Source organism: Rhinatrema bivittatum, chromosome 19 (genome assembly GCF_901001135.1).
Source record: "Rhinatrema bivittatum chromosome 19, aRhiBiv1.1, whole genome shotgun sequence".
Classification (NCBI taxonomy): domain Eukaryota; kingdom Metazoa; phylum Chordata; class Amphibia; order Gymnophiona; family Rhinatrematidae; genus Rhinatrema; species Rhinatrema bivittatum.
Genome location: NC_042633.1, coordinates 30,229,896 through 30,247,627, shown reverse-complemented (window position 1 = coordinate 30,247,627; position 17,732 = coordinate 30,229,896). Strand labels below are relative to the sequence as shown.

The 17,732-nt window shown below is 49.8% G+C and overlaps 2 protein-coding genes across 3 annotated transcripts; one reads left to right on the top strand and one right to left on the bottom strand.

Moving 5' to 3' along the window:
* Positions 1-155: 155 nt before the first annotated feature.
* On the top strand, positions 156-11,029 carry LOC115080461 (zinc finger protein 135-like). 2 transcript variants are annotated; one of them, XR_003853567.1, is made up of 7 exons: positions 156-310; positions 2,660-2,786; positions 3,616-3,729; positions 4,788-4,895; positions 5,364-5,474; positions 7,206-8,499; positions 8,759-11,029. XR_003853567.1 is itself a non-coding variant. In XM_029584653.1 (6 exons), exons 1-6 carry the CDS (start codon positions 287-289, stop codon positions 7,961-7,963), a joined length of 1,242 nt encoding a protein of 413 aa, XP_029440513.1. In that variant the 5' UTR covers positions 156-286; the 3' UTR covers positions 7,964-11,029. The 2 variants fall into 2 exon arrangements, 1 of the variants encoding a protein (XP_029440513.1); XM_029584653.1 differs by having other exon boundaries at positions 7,206-11,029.
* A 3,835-nt stretch (positions 11,030-14,864) lies between these two features.
* LOC115080451 (gastrula zinc finger protein XlCGF57.1-like) lies at positions 14,865-17,506 on the bottom strand. The gene has a single exon (XM_029584622.1). It carries the CDS (start codon positions 17,106-17,108, stop codon positions 15,363-15,365), a length of 1,746 nt encoding a protein of 581 aa, XP_029440482.1. The 5' UTR covers positions 17,109-17,506; the 3' UTR covers positions 14,865-15,362.
* Positions 17,507-17,732: the final 226 nt, after the last annotated feature.

Genomic DNA, 17,732 nt, shown 5'->3' with positions numbered 1-17,732 from the left:
CCCCGGTGCTGCGACCCCCACCAGTTTTATTTTAAAACATAAAAAAGTGGCGGTTTAAGGCTGTTCCACCTTAAAGACATCAGAAAGTGTCTCCTTCCCAGCATGCAGCGGACGCAGGGCTCTGGGCGTGGCCTGATCCCTCTCCCTCCCGCCCATAGGCTGCAGGATCCGCTGCGGTTGAGGAAGCGGTTATCCTGGGAGGAGGACTGGCACTTTAAACCAGCCCCGATCCTCTCTCCCTCCTCCTCCCCCCTCCATCAAAGCCGGGTGGGGAGGCAGCAGGAGCATGCCTGTGCACCTGCACCAGCAGGTAAGAGGAAGGGGGGGATCCGGTTCTGGTATTACCCCCCCCCCCAAAAAAAAAAAAAACCCCAGCACCAGCAGCAAGAAAAAACCCCGTGATGTACCCCCCACCCCCCAAAGTCCTTAGCGCTGGGATAAAATCCGGAATGGATCTCGTAAAGGATCGGGGAAGCACCTTGCCCCCTTCCCTCCACCGATCCCCTTTCTAGGACTGACCCTTCCGTGGTCGGGGGGGATAAAACCTGGTGCGGCCAGGCATGATCTGGGTGCGGGCGAGGGCTGCTGCTTCTATGAGAGCAGCGCTACACTCCCTGAAGGGGTCCCCAGTAGTACAGCCCCACACTCCCTGCAGGCCTTTCTCTATACCTCTTCCCCATACTGCAACCCTGTGTCCCATACTCCCTGCAGCCTCCCTCACCCCCTCCTCAGTACTACAGAGGTATGTTATGCGCTAACTCCCCCCCCCCCCCCCTTTGCCCCCTGCAATGCTCCCTCACCTGAAAATCTGCCCTTTAAAAACCAGGGGGAGGCAGATACTGGAATGATTGTGACCAATATTTCAGAGTCCTACAGCTGAACACCCTTCTTTTGTGCCCAGGTTGGGTTGCGTGACACCAAAGTGTTCAGCTGCAGGTGCCTTCCCCAGAGAGCTTAGCCTTTGATTTCACTTGACGTGTTTTGCCCAAATGGCCTTCATGTGAGATTGTTGCCAGCCTTGCAGCCAAGACCGTTTTGGTCACAATCCCACCAATAAAATCCATGGTTCAAAACTTTTTTATGAAATTAAAACTATGGCGTCATTTAAAGCATCTTCTCCACCTTTCCAATTTTTGCACAGTTCTGCAGGCAATGATGACTCTAACTCACTATACACAGGTCTAGCTCCAAACACTACACCACCATTCCAACTATTTCAGAACTCGGTAACTCGCTTCCTATCCGGTGCTACGTGGGCACAGAACACCAATTCTCAAATCATGGCACTGCTTACCGCTTCTGTTATCTGAATCACTACAAAAGTGCTGTAATTATCCATAATCTATTACATGAAGCATCTTTCCCATGGACTGAATCTACATTGCATATCCACACCCCCTTATGTCCTATACGCTTCTCCAGCCAATGCCTGCTGATGTCCCCCTCTCCTAAACAAACTCGCTTATCCGCGACTTGTGAGGGTTCATTCTCCATTCATGGCCCCGCACTATGTAACATCCTTCCCTGCACTATTCGCCATCCAAAGGAATTTAAGAAATGCCTTTAAACCCCATCTCTTCAATGTGGTCTTTGCTGGTGTGGCTTGGTAGACGTTTGGTTTGCTGTGACCTTTGCTTGTTCTGTTTGACTCGTTTAATTGTCCAGTCCTATGCTGAGTTGTTTGGGTTATCTTGTTAGCCACAATGATGCATGCTATTTTGTACGCTGCCCTAGCCAGTACTTCTGGAGGGGGGAGTAATAAATCCTTTTAAAACTGGAAAACCCTAAAACAAACCTTCCCGCCCCTGCCTCCTCTTCCCCTGTTCTTAAAGCGCTTAGCCCTCCTGGTCTGTGCGCACAGCATTTGCTTATCGCAGCTCATGGTTCCGTGGGTTTCTGGCGCTTGGGTAAACTACAACCCAGCTCTGATTTTTAGCACAGGCTCCCTTCCCCATGCAGGTCTTGTGCAGTCCTCTCCTCCTCTTCTACCTCCTTATTTCTCCACTGCCCTCCGCACCAACCCGATCTCTCCTCCTTCCCCCCTCAGCCTTCTCACTTTTTAGCCCGTTCGTCGCTGCCTCCAGGCCCCAACAACGATGGGTCCTGTCCTGATTGGAGGCCAAAAATTAATGCTGCTGTCAGTTCCCGAGGCCCCAGTCCGGAAGTGAAACTGCCCCCTTTTGACCTTCGAGGGCCATCTTTTGGAAACCCTGGTTCTATGAGGATCCAGCATTGTACAGTGCTTCAGCCATATGTGAGGGTCCCACACTCCCTGCGGCGCCCCCAGTACTACATCCTCCACGCTTTGCCCCTCTCTGGAGTTCTTCTTGCTTTTCTAAGCATGGAGTTTGAGATTTGTTCTTCCTGCCTTCTTGCACTAAAGCCAGGCTGCACTTTGGTGCTAAAGGCATGGTTTTGATAGCGGTGATAAAAGATCCCTATTTGCTTACTAAACACAGTGTACGGAGTGGGTACCAGTGAAGTCTACAGAATGGACATGTCTTCCTTTGAAGGTATCCTCTACTTAAGTGAGAGGGCTTCCATTCAGCAAACCATAACTTCCACTCTTTTAAGCTGTTAATAATATATTTTCAAGGATTAGCGTACAGATATGGTGAGGAGGAGAAAGAACTGAAGGTGATCACTTGCTTTTTTTCAGGTCTCGGTGACCTTCAAGGACGTGGCAGCCCATTTTTCAGCGGAAGAGTGGGAGGTGTTGGAGGAGTGGCAGAAGGAGCTTTACAGGAAGGTGATGGTGGAGATCCATGGAGCCCTCCTCGCTCTGGGTGAGGGATGCAGTTTATCTGAACCACAGAACATAAAGTCCTCCCCGACAGCTCAGTAGTTGTTGGATTTCTTCTAGGCCAAATGGGAGAGCGGAGGAAAGGGGCGGCCATCTTGTTTTCCCTCACGCCCTGGGCTTCCATGATGCGTTGCTGGGGACGATGTCATGGTGCCGACCGCTACAGGAGAAGTGCGGATGCGATGCCTGCATTGGGGAGGGGGGGGAGAGCTCTGAAATCTTCAAGTGTTTCAGGAGCCAAAAGTCCCAACAGGTTGAAATCTCCGAAATCTGCATTCAGAGAGGAAATAGCTGTGAAGACTGTATGCAATTCCTGTTTAAGGGACTGTCAAGATAAACCTCTATAAAGAGAGAGGTGAAAAATATCCCAAAGTACCAGCAAAGAGCAGCGATCATAAAAATAGTAGGGGGGCACTCCATGAAGTTAGCATGGGGCACATTTAAAACGAATCAGAGAAAGTTCTTTTTCACTCAACGCACAATAAAGCTCTGGAATTTGTTGCCAGGGGATGTAGTTAGTGCAGTTAGGGTAGTTGAGTATAAAAAGGTTTGGATAAGTTCTTGGAGGAGAAGTCCATTACCTGCTATTAATTAAGTTGACTTGGAAAATAGCCTCTGCTATTACTAGCAACGGTAACATGGAATAGACTTAGTTTTTGGGTACTTGCCAGGTTTTTATGGCCTGGATTGGCCACTGTTGGAAACAGGATGCTGGGCTTGATGGACCCTTGGTCTGACTCAGTATGGCAGGTTCTTATGTTGTTAACATTTTCGTGAAATTAACTTTTTATTTATTTTTTCCTCTTCATAAGGCTATGGGATTGTCAACAGCGATGTTATATTCAGGGTCAAACAGAAGGACAAGCTGTATTACAGGGACCGGCGGGATGCTGAGGGAGAGCAAGATGCCAAGGTTCCCAGCACGTGTAAGTATAAGACGGCTGCGGCGCCCTACCATGCAGCTACCCCCGCTAACTGCTTCCTAACGACTCCCCACCCCCCTCAAGCAGAGCGGCTTTCAGGACATCCGCAGAGAATATTCCTGGCGGGGGGGGGGGGGGGGTGTTGTGAGCTGTGCCGACCCGAACCATCTCGTGCTTCCGCAGAGAGGAGGGGGGAGAGAGCACGTGGATGAAGGCAGGGAGAGACTGGAGGGACAGAAGGAGGTGAGAGGGGGAACCGTGCTGTCCAGAGAGCACAAAAAACAGAAAGGGGGAAAAAAAATAACCAGGAAGACCCAACAAAGGTTTGGGAAAAGAAACGGTTGAACAGTTTGCTCACGATAAAGGCTCGGCTTTGATGCATCCTGGGAGGTGGCGGGGAGTCCGTTTTATCCACCGACCGGGCATCGGTTCTCAGAGAGAAACCTGCACGGGGGTATCCTCTACGCCGAGCCTTGCCGGGGGGGGGGGGGGTAGACGCTACCTGCGGACATCTGCACCTGCTTTCTGTGCCCCGCTTCCCTCCGGCTGGAAGGGGACAGGGAAATTCAAGCCACACGAGTTCATTTCTTTCCCCAACCTAAATGTCACCCCCCCGGGGACACCTCCCTTTTCAATGGGGCTAAAAGAATACCTGTGGCGGGGGCATGAGGCGTCCGCTCCGAGCTGTCTCGAGGGAGGCCGGTTTTGTTGGACGGCCAACATCCCGCGAGGAAACTGCTTTTTTTTTTTTTTTTTTGCTTCGTTAAGTACCCGCAAAAACTGATGCTATTTCTGTAACCGTGTCCTGGTCTCGGAGAGGGGAGAGCAACCATGCAGACGTTTCTAGTGCCGAGCTGGGGCTGAACACCCCACGGTTATTATTATTTATTATGTTGGGAGGGCGCTAGATTATGACCCAGAAAAAGGATCCTCATGTTTTTTAAAATTTCACTGCCTCTCGGGTTGCTCTGCGGATTGCGGACGATGCGCTGACCGGGGCGAGGTTACCCAGTTCTACCGGTTTGGCTGACTTCCCTGTGTGCTTTCGCTTTCTGCGCCAGGCCATGCCGCCGTTCAGCCGGACCTCGTCTTACGGATCAAGCCGGAAGAGCCGAAGAGCTTGGAGGATCGCTGGGCGTCCGATGAAGCCGGCGACGACGTGGTGGACAGTGAGTGAGCGGACCAGGCCCTGACCCTCGCCCTTTGTGCACACCCCCCCCCCCCCCGGCCCTGACCAGCTGTTTACAGAGGGCCCTTGCCTCGGGGACCCCCTCCTCACTTCATGAAATTAGCCGAGGGACCTTGGACCTGTGGCGCTGCATCCAGGTGCAGCTGTCCTTGGGATCTGATGTGGCCGACCCATCCCCCACCCCCCACCCATAACTCTGGTGGTGTTGGGATTCACGGCTTGGGGCATGGCGGCGCTGCCAGGAGCTGGCACAGCTGTAATATAAAAACAGGAACCTACCATTTAATGCAAGAAAATCTCTGCCCCTCCAGGGCATTAAAACAAAAAAAATGTCCGAAGAGTAAATCCAGAGATTGATTGGGGGGGGGGGGGGGGTCTGCAGTTCTGCAGCAAGAAGGGAGAACGAGCTGAGATTGGATTGTCCTATTCTGTGCTTCTGTGTCCTTAGCCAGTGTCCCCGTTTTCAACCCCGACCTGGCGCTGTGGATTGTGAAGGAGGAAGCGGACGGCGTGAGCGATGGAGCTGCCGGAGAAGGAAAGGCGGAGACTCCCAGCAGCGGTAAGCACCGCACTGTCTTGTCCCTTGCTTCTCCCCTGCCCCCAAATGCCCCTCGGGCACAAGGTCAGCCACCCGAGAGCCAGGCCTGGCTCAGCCTGACCCTGATGACCCCCAGAGCTGTCTGGCTGCTTCCTGTTCTCTTCTTGTGCCTTCTCGGCTAATCCCTGGCTCTGTAGGTTTGCCCATGGGGTAAGTCACTTTAGCTCCCTGTGCCAGCCCAGGCTCTAATGCTCACTCAGATTCCTTCTCGCTGCTCCCCTGACAGCCAGCCTGGTTGCCACCCCAGAAATGGCTGCATGGATATCTCCCAAGTAGAAAATCATGATCCAGTGAGGAGGCAAAGGCGCTCTCCAGCGCCATGCGCTTCTCGTTGGCTCGAGCCCAGCTGTTCGCCGAGTCCCCGTCTGACCTTGTTTTGCGGGCACGGCGCAGAGTGTGGCGATAACGGGGCCTCGGAATTGCGCAGCCTCCAGTCTCGATTTCCACCCTATGCTTGAAAAGCTTTTCTTGTCCAGGGCATGGGCTTCGGTTCTGGTAGGGACCTGAGGAAGGGGAGGGTGCTGGCCTAGAAATGCATCAATCTATGCCAATATAAAAAGGGATCACCTCGTAGTGATAGTAAAATATTTTTTTTTGTTGGTTGCTAACCTTTTGTTTCTTTTTTTTGTTTTTTCATTAGAAGTTTGTGACAGAGCAGCAAAAGAAGACAGACTCCCCTAAGCAAATCAATAAAATGGAACAGTATCGTGGTGTTCAGCCCTTACCAGGGAGAACGCAAAATGGGTTTATATGCTCTGGGGGCACCATCGTTTTAGTCTCCCTCGTGAAGCCGCTAAAACCCAACAATATCACTTTTCTGTTTCCCCCTGTGGTTAATGGGAACAATCCTCTTCAGCAGAGATCCTTTAGGGTCGCTAGAGGAGAGAAGAGAGAGGGGGTTATGGTAGAGCCGGTCAGATGCATCAGAGTTCTGAAGTACGCACAAGAAGGGCAACTTTTTCAGAAGAAAGGAGGTTCCAGAACTCTGCCACAGACAGGTCTGGTTTCCAGGGCATGCATATTCGGCACGGGTTTCCTGAAAACCAGACCTGCTTGTAGCACTGCAGGACCGGAGTTGTCTACCCCTGTCCTAGAACAAAAGGTCCATGGAATGAGACTGAAAGGAGGGAGTGGCCTAAGGAAATATTTCTTCACGGAACAGGCGGTGCATCCTCCCTGGGAAGGTGGAGGAGGCAAAAAAACAGTATTGGACATCGAGAAAGGACAGGCACAGTAGATCCCCCAGTGCTGGGGGGGAAGCAAGGGGTGAAACCCAGGGTGGACCCAAGATCCGCAGGGGAGAAGCTTGAGATGGGCACAGAGGATCTTCAGCGGTGGTGGAGGGTGAGCGGTGAAACCTGGGGTGGGCACACATGATTTCAGTGGTGGGGGAGTGAGAAGTAAAATCGGAGCTCGAATAGTGATCCTGCAGCTGGAAGGGAGAACAAATGGGGACTTGGGGCTGAATTTTCTGCCAGGTCTCTTCTGGTTACTGACCTGGAACCTTTTCAAACCATGGCAGATGGCTTCCTGTTCCTCACTGCAGCTGGACTGAACGATGGAGGCTGCTGCTGGCTGGGACATTGCCATTGCAGAGACTGGATGGGCCTGGGGGTTGTTCTCTGCCATGGTATTCTCTGTTTTATTTCTTTATAATCCTGTATTAGCTGGACTCTCATTTTTCTCCTACAGAGCAAGGAAGGCAGATTGGGAATGAGGAAGAGGAGGGTGAGCTTCAGGAGAAAAGCGCTGGCAGCCTGAAACCACAGGACAGCTTATCAGAAAAAGGCAAAGACTGTGCCTCCGAGAGCTCTGGCCTTGGAGAACTGGACTCTCAGTGGATGCGAGGAATCCCTGCAGGATACAGTGTGGATCAGTCCATCGGCAGTGGAGGGGACCTTAACGCCCTAAGAGGTCTCGTTGAACAGCCAAGATCCAAACCAGAGGGGAGACGCCGCACACAAAATCTGAGCGAGGGCGGCTCAAGGGGGAATCTCCGGCCACTGCCGCAGAAACCCCGCGGGGGGGAGAAGCCGTACGCGTGCACCGAGTGCGGGAAGGGCTTCAGCCGCAGCACGCAGCTGAAGGACCACTGGAGGACGCACACCGGGGAGAGGCCGTACAAGTGCACCGAGTGCGGGAAGGGCTTCAGCCGCAGCACGCAGCTGAAGGACCACCGGCGGACCCACACGGGGGAGAGGCCGTACAAGTGCCGGGAGTGCGGGAAGAGCTTCAGCCACAGCTCCAACCTGAACCACCACCGGAGGACGCACACGGGGGAGAGGCCTCACCCGTGCCCAGAATGCCACAAGAGGTTCAGCCAGAACTCGGACCTCGTCCGTCACCAAAGAACCCACACGGGGCCCTATAAGCGCTCTGCGTGCGAGAGGAGCTTCACGCATAAATCCTTCCTCGCTGTGCATGAGAGAACCCATACAGATTTAGAGTAGCACAGGACAGAGCCTTGCACGTGAGGTGGGTTCACCACAGGCAGAGAAGCGGTGGGATCAGTGGGTGAGTGTAGCATGCATGGCACAGAACTGGAGCCAGTGTCTCGTATTGTGGCTGGCTGCGACTTGCTGATGTCAGAAGGCCCTGTATACAGAGAAGCACAATAAAGGTAGCACAAGCTCATCTACTGTAAACTGCGTAAACTGTAACGGCGCGGTACCAGAGAAACACTGGGATCACAGCCCCGATGGAACGGGAGAAAGATGAGACTGGGACTTTAAGGGGTTACCCGGAATCAGAGAAAGATGGGGCCAGCAGGGAGCTAAGGTGGTCATGCGGAGATGTAGAAAGAGGGGGCTGGCAGGGACCTTAGGAGGTCATTCGGAGATGTAGAAAGACAGGGCAAGCAAGGATCTCAGGAGGTCATCAGAAGACAGAGAAAGATGGGGCCAGCAGGGATCCGAGGAAGTCATGGGGAGATGTAGAAAGACAGGGCAAGCAAGGATCTCAGGAGGTCATCGGAAGACGGAGAAAGGTGGGTTTGGCAGGGATCCGAGGAAGTCATGGGGAGATGTAGAAAGACAGGGCAAGCAAGGATCTCAGGAGGTCATCAGAAGACAGAGAAAGATGGGGCAGGCAGGGATCTAAAGAAGTCATCAGGAGACGGCAGGGACCTGAGGAGGTCCTGGGGAGACGTAGAACAATGGGGCCGCAAGGATCTCAGGAGGTCATCGGAGACGTAGAAAGGTGGGTTTGGCAGGGATTTCATAGAGGTCATTGGGAGATGTAGAAAGGTGGGTTTGGCAGGGATTTCAGGTCATCTGATCCGCCTGCCTGCTTGCCAGTTTAAGCTGTCTCTAAACTATCTCAGACAGATGTGCTTCTAGGCTGTTCTTAGATACCTCAGTGTCTGTGATGTACCGCAAACTCCAGCAAGAAGCTCCTGGAACCAGTAAGTAGGAGTGGTCACTAGAGTAGCACACGTTTATAACTGGGGCCAGATGACGATGCACAGGATTCATTAAAACTAACTTATTTTCCAGATGTTTACTTAAAAGTGCTTTAAAACTATGTTGAAACCTTTTAAAATTTGAATTAATAAAATTCCCTAGCCCTGCTTCAAATTCAATAACTGTCCTAGAGAGCTAGATCGCCCTGTAGAAGTCTCCTGGTCCAGCACAACCCAACGACAAACTTGAGCAATGTTAAGTCAGGATCTGTCTCTTGGCCTACATCCTCCTCATGCCCCAACTCTGCCTCGCCCCTCACACCACCACCGGGCTCCCTTTCCATCCTGAGCCATGCGGTGCTGGAAGAAGCCTGTCAGCAATCACTGGAAGAGCACAAGAATGGATGACGTGGTAATGACTCGAGCCTAATCGAGGAAGCTGGGGGGAGAAGGGGAGGGAGACAAACTGGATCAGAAGTGAAGAACGAGGGGGACGTGGGGAGAGAGAGAGTGGGAGGGACAAGTTGGAGTGATGGGTGAGGAGTGAGACTGCATGGAATAGAGGAGGGGGAGAGAAGGGACAAAATCAAGCTGAGCTAGGGAGAGGGATGAGGGAGAAGTGAAAGAGGAGCATGGACCCATGAAGATCCTTTGCCTGATTATAAAGGGAGGGGGTGTCACACCTTTGGAGCAGCCTAGAAGGGGGAGGGTTCCTGTGCAAATCTGACTAGAAGTGCATTGGAAACCATTTTCCATTGGTCTATAGAGTTTGCTTTTTTTCTTCTCCTTGACTTTTAAAGTGAGATTTTTGGGGGTCATGTGTTGCTTTTGCTCTCCAGCTCTGTCAGGCTTGGGTATCCCTCTCCCTCCCTTCCTTCTTCACCACCAACTTACTCTGGTTGCTGGTTTCCTGGGATAGATGCTTCTTGCAGGAGGATCTTTCTGTAACTTTACTCAAGATTAAGGCAGAGCTCAAATTTGTTCCCTAGAAACATTATTTCCTAGTGATTATCAGGGATAAATAATAGGAAAAGTAGTAACAGTGGGGCAGCAATTTCTAGAGAGGCCTTGGAAAGCTTGAGGTGTGGTTAAGAGTTTGGCAACAAAGATTTCATGTGACAAAAGTAGAGCGTTATGCAGCTGGGGCCTAGAAATCCAAGAGAGCAGCAGGTGAGATAGGGATGTGCACAGAAAGGACAGAGATCTCGATGTGATCCAACCCTGATGATTTCAAGATTGCAAAACCGTGTAACCAAGTTGGAAAAAGAGACAGAAGGCTGCTGGGAGGTGATAATGGACCTGTACAGGTCATCAGCGAGACAGCCATCTGGTGCGCGCTATGTCCAGTTATGGAGGCCACACTGCTGAATGGCCTAGAGGCAGACTAGAGGAGGGCTCCCAAGATAAGAATGTAAGAGCATAACATAAGCTGTGCCAGCTTGGGTCAGATCAAAGCTCCATCGAGCCCAATTGCAAATGCAGGGCACTAGGAAAGTAGCTGACAGATCGCAGAGAGTAGATCCATTCCTTGCTGCTCGCTCTCAGGGATAAGCAGCTTTCCCAAGTCGACCTGGCTGATTGTTCAGGAACATTTCCTCTAGGAACTTGTCCAAACTCTCTTTAAACCCAGCTCTGCCTTGATCCTTTCCTCCAGCAACAAATTCCACAGCTTGATTGTGTGTTGAGTAAAAAAAAAAAAAATCCCTCTGTTTCTTGTTTTTAACTTGCTACTCCTAGTACAATGTGAAAGAGTTGTTATTATTAGGATCTTGTTTTCTTCAGTCCTTTCTGAAGAACTCCTAACCTTCGGTTTGCTGCTTTAGACCACTGTTCACACTGAACTGAGGATTTCAGCTTGCGCCAGTGATTCCAAGACGACTCCGGAGCCCAGCAGCGTGACCCTGTGGTTTGGGATCCTTTGCCCCTGTGTTTCTCCTCCTGGCCTGCCTTGATGTCCGCATTTATGTAATTTCCTATTCCCCTCATGTGGATCTCTTTTTCCTTCTTCAAAGATGCTTTTTTTTTGCCACTGAACTGTGCTGCCAGTGGTTCTGGCCGTCCTTTGATTGTTTTGTACTCCATCTAACGATAATAAAGTGGAAAGATGGCCCCCGCACCTGCATTGCTGGTGTTGCAAATGAAACCCTGCCTGCCGTCCCCCATCTCTCTCTCTCTTATGGAACTTGATCCCACCCCAGAAAAGGAAACATTAGTGGCAGTGGGGCTGGTGCGCTTTACCCTCTCCCAGCCCCGGAAGAGACACATGGGTGGCAGTGCAGAGTGCAATCGACCCTCTCCCCCTGGACCCCCCCCCTCACTCACCAGCTCCTATTGGTCAAATAGGAGGCGGCCGGCTGCTGGGTCCTGAAAGCCGCACTTTGAACCATGCCAGAGTAACTGCCTTTCCCCGTACGTCCCAGGATCAGTCCAGACTGCTGGCTTATATAAATGCTGCTCTCCCTGATCAGGCCGGGTGTGGTTATGGCAGATGCTCTAGCATTAACACTAGCCGTGGAACGACGCCATCTTGGTAAGATGGAGGAAACCTCTAGTGGGCTGGCTTGACACTGAGAAAGGCGTCTGTCAGGGTTTCTTGGGCCTTTTCGAAGCACGTGCTCTCGTGTTCTGGGTTTCATGGTAAGATTGTGATTGCCCGAGTGTTCTTGATTCTCCTCAGATTTATGGTAATGGCTGCCTTTCAGAAGCTTTGGCTTTTAACTGGGGGACTCGGCAGGGATGTTCCCTAGCACCTCCTATTGGTTATGAATCCATAATTCCAGTCAAAATAAACTCGAAGGAGCCAGGGGAGTGACCGGGATGGAGGTAGGCTGGAGAAACCCTCACCTTTCACTTCCTATAGCATTAGAACTATTTGCTAGCTCTGGTAATTTCTCTTGCTTTAAATCTTGATAAATATGAAGCATTAGATATGGGTAATTTGCAACAAAACTGGCGTGGTTTTCCCTTAAAATGGACTGCGGTTCCTATTAAATATTTAGATTTCTATATTCAGAGAGACCCAAGCTTATGGTATACTGGTAAATAATATCTGTCCTGTTCTTTGGGATTTCCAAAATAAACTGCCATGCTGGAAGACCGTTCCTGTATCTTTACAAGGCAGGCGTTGTATTGGTGAAAATAGCTCCTACATCTTGCAAATGATTCTGGTGATCTGGCTCCAGAAAGATATTGGATATCTAAATAAATTGTCTAGTCACTATTTATAGGGGAAGGGAGTGGTGGTGGTGGTAAGAGGGCATGGATAATTTTGATGCTACTTAAGAGGAAGGGGCTTAAATGCTCCTAATTTTATGGTAAAATGCTTTTTATTGAGTTATGAAACAAGAAAAATACAAACAAGGGTGGCCCCCTGAATACGCCAACACATAAGACACATATCAATAGTCACAGGTACCACATTTTAGATAAGCGTGCACTCATGGTATCAGACCCCCTCCCCCCCCCATTCTAGCAATATTGTAGATAGAATATAGTGGTCGGCCCACGCAGAAGACAACCAAGGAAGGTACCGGAGATGCAGGGTTCCTTATACACCTCTCGGAACGCCACCCAAGGAGAACAGCCGAAGACCACCGCCAGGCAAATCTGTAATCCTTAGAGATCACTCCCCCCCCCCCCCCCCCCCCAGGTCTCGTCAATCTGATATAGCAGTCTCTCATCATCATAGAGGTTGCTTAGTACATGTCCACGAGCTGCGGAGCCACCTCCACATCCGGAAACAGTGCCACGCCGGCCGCACCTAGTCATCGATGATTGGGCTCCTCGCGCGATGAGGTAGAGCTTGCAAACAGGCGTCCCAAGTTTGCAGGAAATTCCGACGGTGCTGCGGCAGTGATTTTGAGGTGAGATTGTCCATTTGCATCATACGATGAAGATGTATACGCCAAGTCCAGTAAGATGGGGCTGTGGGTTCCTTCCAGTTGAGTAATATAACTTTCTTCCCCACCAGCCAGGCCTTCTTGACAAACCAGCGCAGACCCACCCCTCGGACCAGAGATTGGGGAATGCAATCAAATAAAATCAAATGCGGAGACACCGGAATCTGCACCTGCAATAAGTGCTATAAAAACCCCACAATCTCCCCCCCCCCCCCCCCCAGTACAATTGGATCAGGGGACATGCCCAAAATACATGAGATAGAGACCCAACAGCAAGGTGGCGATGGGGGCAGGTGACTTCCGGCAGCATTTTAGCGTAATATGCAATCTGAGGGGAGATAAATGCTCTCCGCAAGAATTTGTATTGCGTTTCCTTACCAGTAGTCTTAGCCATATTCCTCATGCATGCAGAAAAGGCCGCAATCGGAACAGAGAAGACTCCATCCTGTCCCCAGCGCTCCACTGACATAACATATGTATTCCTCGAGAGACCCTGAAGAAGCCCCTTATAGTACCTGGATAAAGAGGGGGTTCGTTGACTGTCAAATTGAAAAAAAGTGTCTTAAGGCTTGAAAATGGGAAGGCTGCTGCGTGTCTGACCCCAAAGACTGAAAATAATGCCTGGCTTGCAAATAGCCAAAGACCTGGGCAGCTTGTAACCCATACATGCTTTTCACCTTTTCAAAGGGTAGAAGGTTGCCCATCGGATCAAGCAGATGGTCCAGGTGTGTTATGCCCTTCTGCCCCCAGGTTCGGAAACTAGAGGAGTGGGAACTGGGCATAAACTCCGGATGTCCCCTGATAGGCAGGACATAAGAACATAAGAACTTGCCATGCTGGGTCAGACCAAGGGTCCATCAAGCCCAGCATCCTGTTTCCAACAGAGGCCAAACCAGGCCACAAGAACCTGGCAAGTACCCAAACACTAAGAAGATTCCATGCTACTGATGCAATTAATAGCAGTGGCTATTCCCTAAGTAAACTTGATTAATAGCAGGTAATGGACTTCTCCTCCATGAACCTTTCCAAACCTTTTTTGAACCCAGCTACACTAACTGCACTAACCACATCCTCTGGCAACAAATTCCAGAGCTTTATTGTGCGTTGAGTGAAAAAGAATTTTCTCCAATTAGTCTTAAATGTGCTACTTGCTAACTTCATGGAATGCCCCCTAGTCCTTCTATTATTCGAAAGTGTAAATAACCGATTCTCATCTACTCGTTCAAGACCTCTCATGATCTTAAAGACCTCTATCATATCCCCCCTCAGCCGTCTCTTCTCCAAGCTGAACAGTCCTAACCTCTTCAGTCTTTCCTCATAGGGGAGCTGTTCCATCCCCTTTATCATTTTGGTTACCCTTCTCTGTACCTTCTCCATCGCAACTATATCTTTTTTGAGATGCGGCGACCAGAATTGTACACAGTATTCCAAGTGCGGTCTCACCATGGAGCGATACAGAGGCATTATGATATTTTCTGTTTTATTCACCATTCCTTTCCTAATAATTCCTAACGTTCTGTTTGCTTTTTTGACTGTTGCAGCACACTGAGCCGACTCTAGGCAGCCCAAGTAATTTGGTGAGGGAATGCCAAGCCCTCCGAATGGGGAAAATTGAGGGGCTCTGTATAAATTTTCCTAATTTTAAGTGTATCAATTTGGCATGCCTGTTGAGGTCTTTAGGCGATTGTCTGCCGGATGCATGCAATTACAGTGATTTTAGATTTTGAGTATCATGTGGTCTTTCCTCTCAGCCTCAAATTTGTTTGACAGGTGCTCTTTTGGTGGTACTCTCCTCATCAGTCTTGGTGGTCTATGAGGGGAACATGGAAATCCCTGAGAAGGACTTTGGGTCTCTCCTCTACTATGTCTTTATATTTGCCACTTATGGGCAATTCCTATTTCCCCGCCAGGAGATACGTACCCTATAGATCAGACCTTAGCAGCTAGGAGGGTTAAAACTAGCTCTGCTTTTCTAATTGATGACGCAAGGCAGATTCAAACATTTACATACTTTTTATTTATTTATTTCCAAATTAGAAATTACATACATAGTTTACTGACCTCCAGAAAAGCTCGCAATTATATCAATGTGTTTTTGAGTATTAATGAAACTTTTTACATGAAAGAAAAAGATTCCTTATCGGGTCTCTCTACATTTTTACATGACCGGTCTTCTTATACTTTGCTTGCTATGTTGGCGGATGCATGACAAAAAGATTTAGTTAATCCTCTTAACTTTTTCCATTAGATTGTGTGGTCTGTCTCCGGCAGTGGTGAGCTGTAGAAGGGATATTGTCTTCACCTAAAGATCTGGCCCTGTTGTTAGCACCATTATTTGCCCTAGCACTAAGACTAAAGATGGGCATCTTTTTGAATGGGCAACTTGCAGCCAGTGTGATATTTTTTTTTTCTTTTTCTTTTTAGCTTCTTTTCATGCTTCAGTTGTAGATCACCTTGCTGAGATTTGGTGTAGATGTAAATTCACAAGGTCACTGTGTGAAGGTAACTAGGTAAGAATTGGCAAGAGAAGTACTATTCTCCGCCCCCTCCTCAGACCTCACTCGAGTGGCTTCTCTGGTACCTTACCAGATGTGAATTACAAATGTAGGTTTTCCCGCATGCAGAACAGGAATGTGGTCTCTCTCCCATGTGAATTTTCCGATGTTTCAGGAGGGCCGAAAAGTCCCTGCAGCTTTTCTGACACTCGCTGCACTGGTATGGCCGCTCCCCAGTATGAGTCCTCATATGAACTCTAAGGACTGACATCATGGAGAAGCTTTTTTCACATTCAGTACATTTATACGGTTTCTCTCCTGTGTGGCTCCTTAGATGCATTCGAAAATGGGTTTTGTAACGGAATCTTCTCTCACATTCAGCGCACTGATAGGGCTTTTCCCCCGTGTGGATCCTGGTGTGAACGATGAGGTATTTCTTCACGTGGAAGCTTTTTTCACATTCAGTACATTTATACGGTTTCTCCCCCGTGTGAGTCCTTAGGTGAGTCTGCAGCCTGGAATTTTTGTTGTAACACTTTTCACATTCGGTGCACCTAAAGCATTTGCCTTCAGAGGGAAGGCTGTGTCTCCTCACGTGATCCGTCCAACGTGAGAGCTTCAAAAAGCTTTTCCCGCATTCAGCACATTTAAATCGTTTCCGCGAGTGAGCTTTCATATGGGCTGAAAAATGGGAGCTGGTGCTGAAGTTTTGGCCACATTCCGTACACCGGTACGGCTTCTCTCCAGTATGGGACCTTTTATGACTATGAAGGTGCCCACTTTTTATGAAGCTTTTCTCGCATTCGGTGCATTTAAAAGGCCTTTCCCCGGTGTGGATCCTGGTGTGCACGTTCAGAGCGCCGTTCGAACTGAAGCATTTCTCACACTGTTTGCATTTGTACGGTTTTTCTCCCGTGTGAGCCCTCCTGTGAATTTCAACATAGTATCTGTTACGAAAGCTCTTCCCACATTCAGGACACTTGTATGGTCTCATTTCTGGATGGGTCTTCATATGATGTTCCAGATGTGTTTTTCTAGGGAAGCTTTTCTTACATTCAGGACACTCGTGTGGTGTCTTTTCAAGATGGGCATCCCAATGGATTGTAAGATGTGTTTTTTCACTGAAGCTTAACTCGCGCTCAGCACAAGAGTAGGGTTGTTTCCTTGCCTGAGCTCTGGTTTGGACTGTGAGCCTCCTTAGTTGATCAAAGCCCTTTTCAAGGTCGTTTGCTTTACAGAATCTGTTTGTTGTGGAATTTCTCCACTGCCTCCTAGTCTTGGGCTGGCTTTGGCTGGCCCGCCTTGGCTTTGAATGCAGAAGAGCATTCTCCTGCCGTTTTGGCCTTTTGTGTGCTGCTGCGGAGCATGCCTCTTCCCCTTCTCCATACTGCGGCCCATTGACCACAGCACCAGCTTCATTACATCCTCCTTCCTCATTCTTTCGTTGATCTTGGCTATTTGTCATCTCTTGTTTAATCCATGATCCGTTAGGAGGGTTTGGATCTCTATTGCCTGCTCTATGCCTCTTGCCACTTCCTTCTGACTCAGAGTCTCTCTGAGCAAGCAAATTCACCTCTTCTTTAATGTGTACTGTAAGGATAGGAAGACTTGGCTTGGAGCTGGTAGCATCCTTGCCTCTCTCAGCGGCAGGGCGATCATCGGCTTCTGGTTCCTCCTCTTTCTTGGTGCTCAGTGAAAACACAGAGGTGATGATCGGCAGGGGCAAGGAGGGGTTATTTGCACAGACTGCACCCTCCGAAGCTGTAATGTCCGTGCAGGAGGCTGACACTGGCTCAGACATTTTTCTGGAAGATTGTAGTGTCCTCAGTCTCCCCTTCACAGATAGGATTGCAGGAAACCTTTCAGGCAGAGAAAGCAGTAGCAGCCAGCCCTGGTTTTGTCACTAGGCATCCATTATGCCTTAGGTGGCAAACATTTTAGGGGCAGCAGGCTCGCTAAGATCCGCTACCTCCCAGCTCTGCTGAATCTCATTCTCTGCTACCCTTGACAGGAGGTGGGGGAATAAAAGCACCAAAAAAAATGCTTTGGGGGCGTTAAAAATCCTAAATCCAGCCCTGGCCAACAGCCATCTCCTTTTTGACTGATTTTTCAGGCATTCAGTTAGTGGCCACTAGTAGCCAAGTTCACGGGCTCTGGAGCTTTATGGTGATTATTTAGTCTTTTCCCCACCTCTGGCTCTGTGGTTGGAGGAGGACTCTCTACCGTGCCGTGCCCCCTCTCTATGGTTACGGGGAGGACTCTGGGCCGTGCCCCCTCTCTATGGTTATGGGGAGGACACTGTCTTGCTGCTTTAACCCTCTATGGTGAGGGGAGATACTTGTGCCTAATACTTTATTTTTTTTCCTTGTTACCCTGCGTTAGCCCTATCCCCAGTTATTGTGGGGGAGAGGGGGTGTGACTTCTA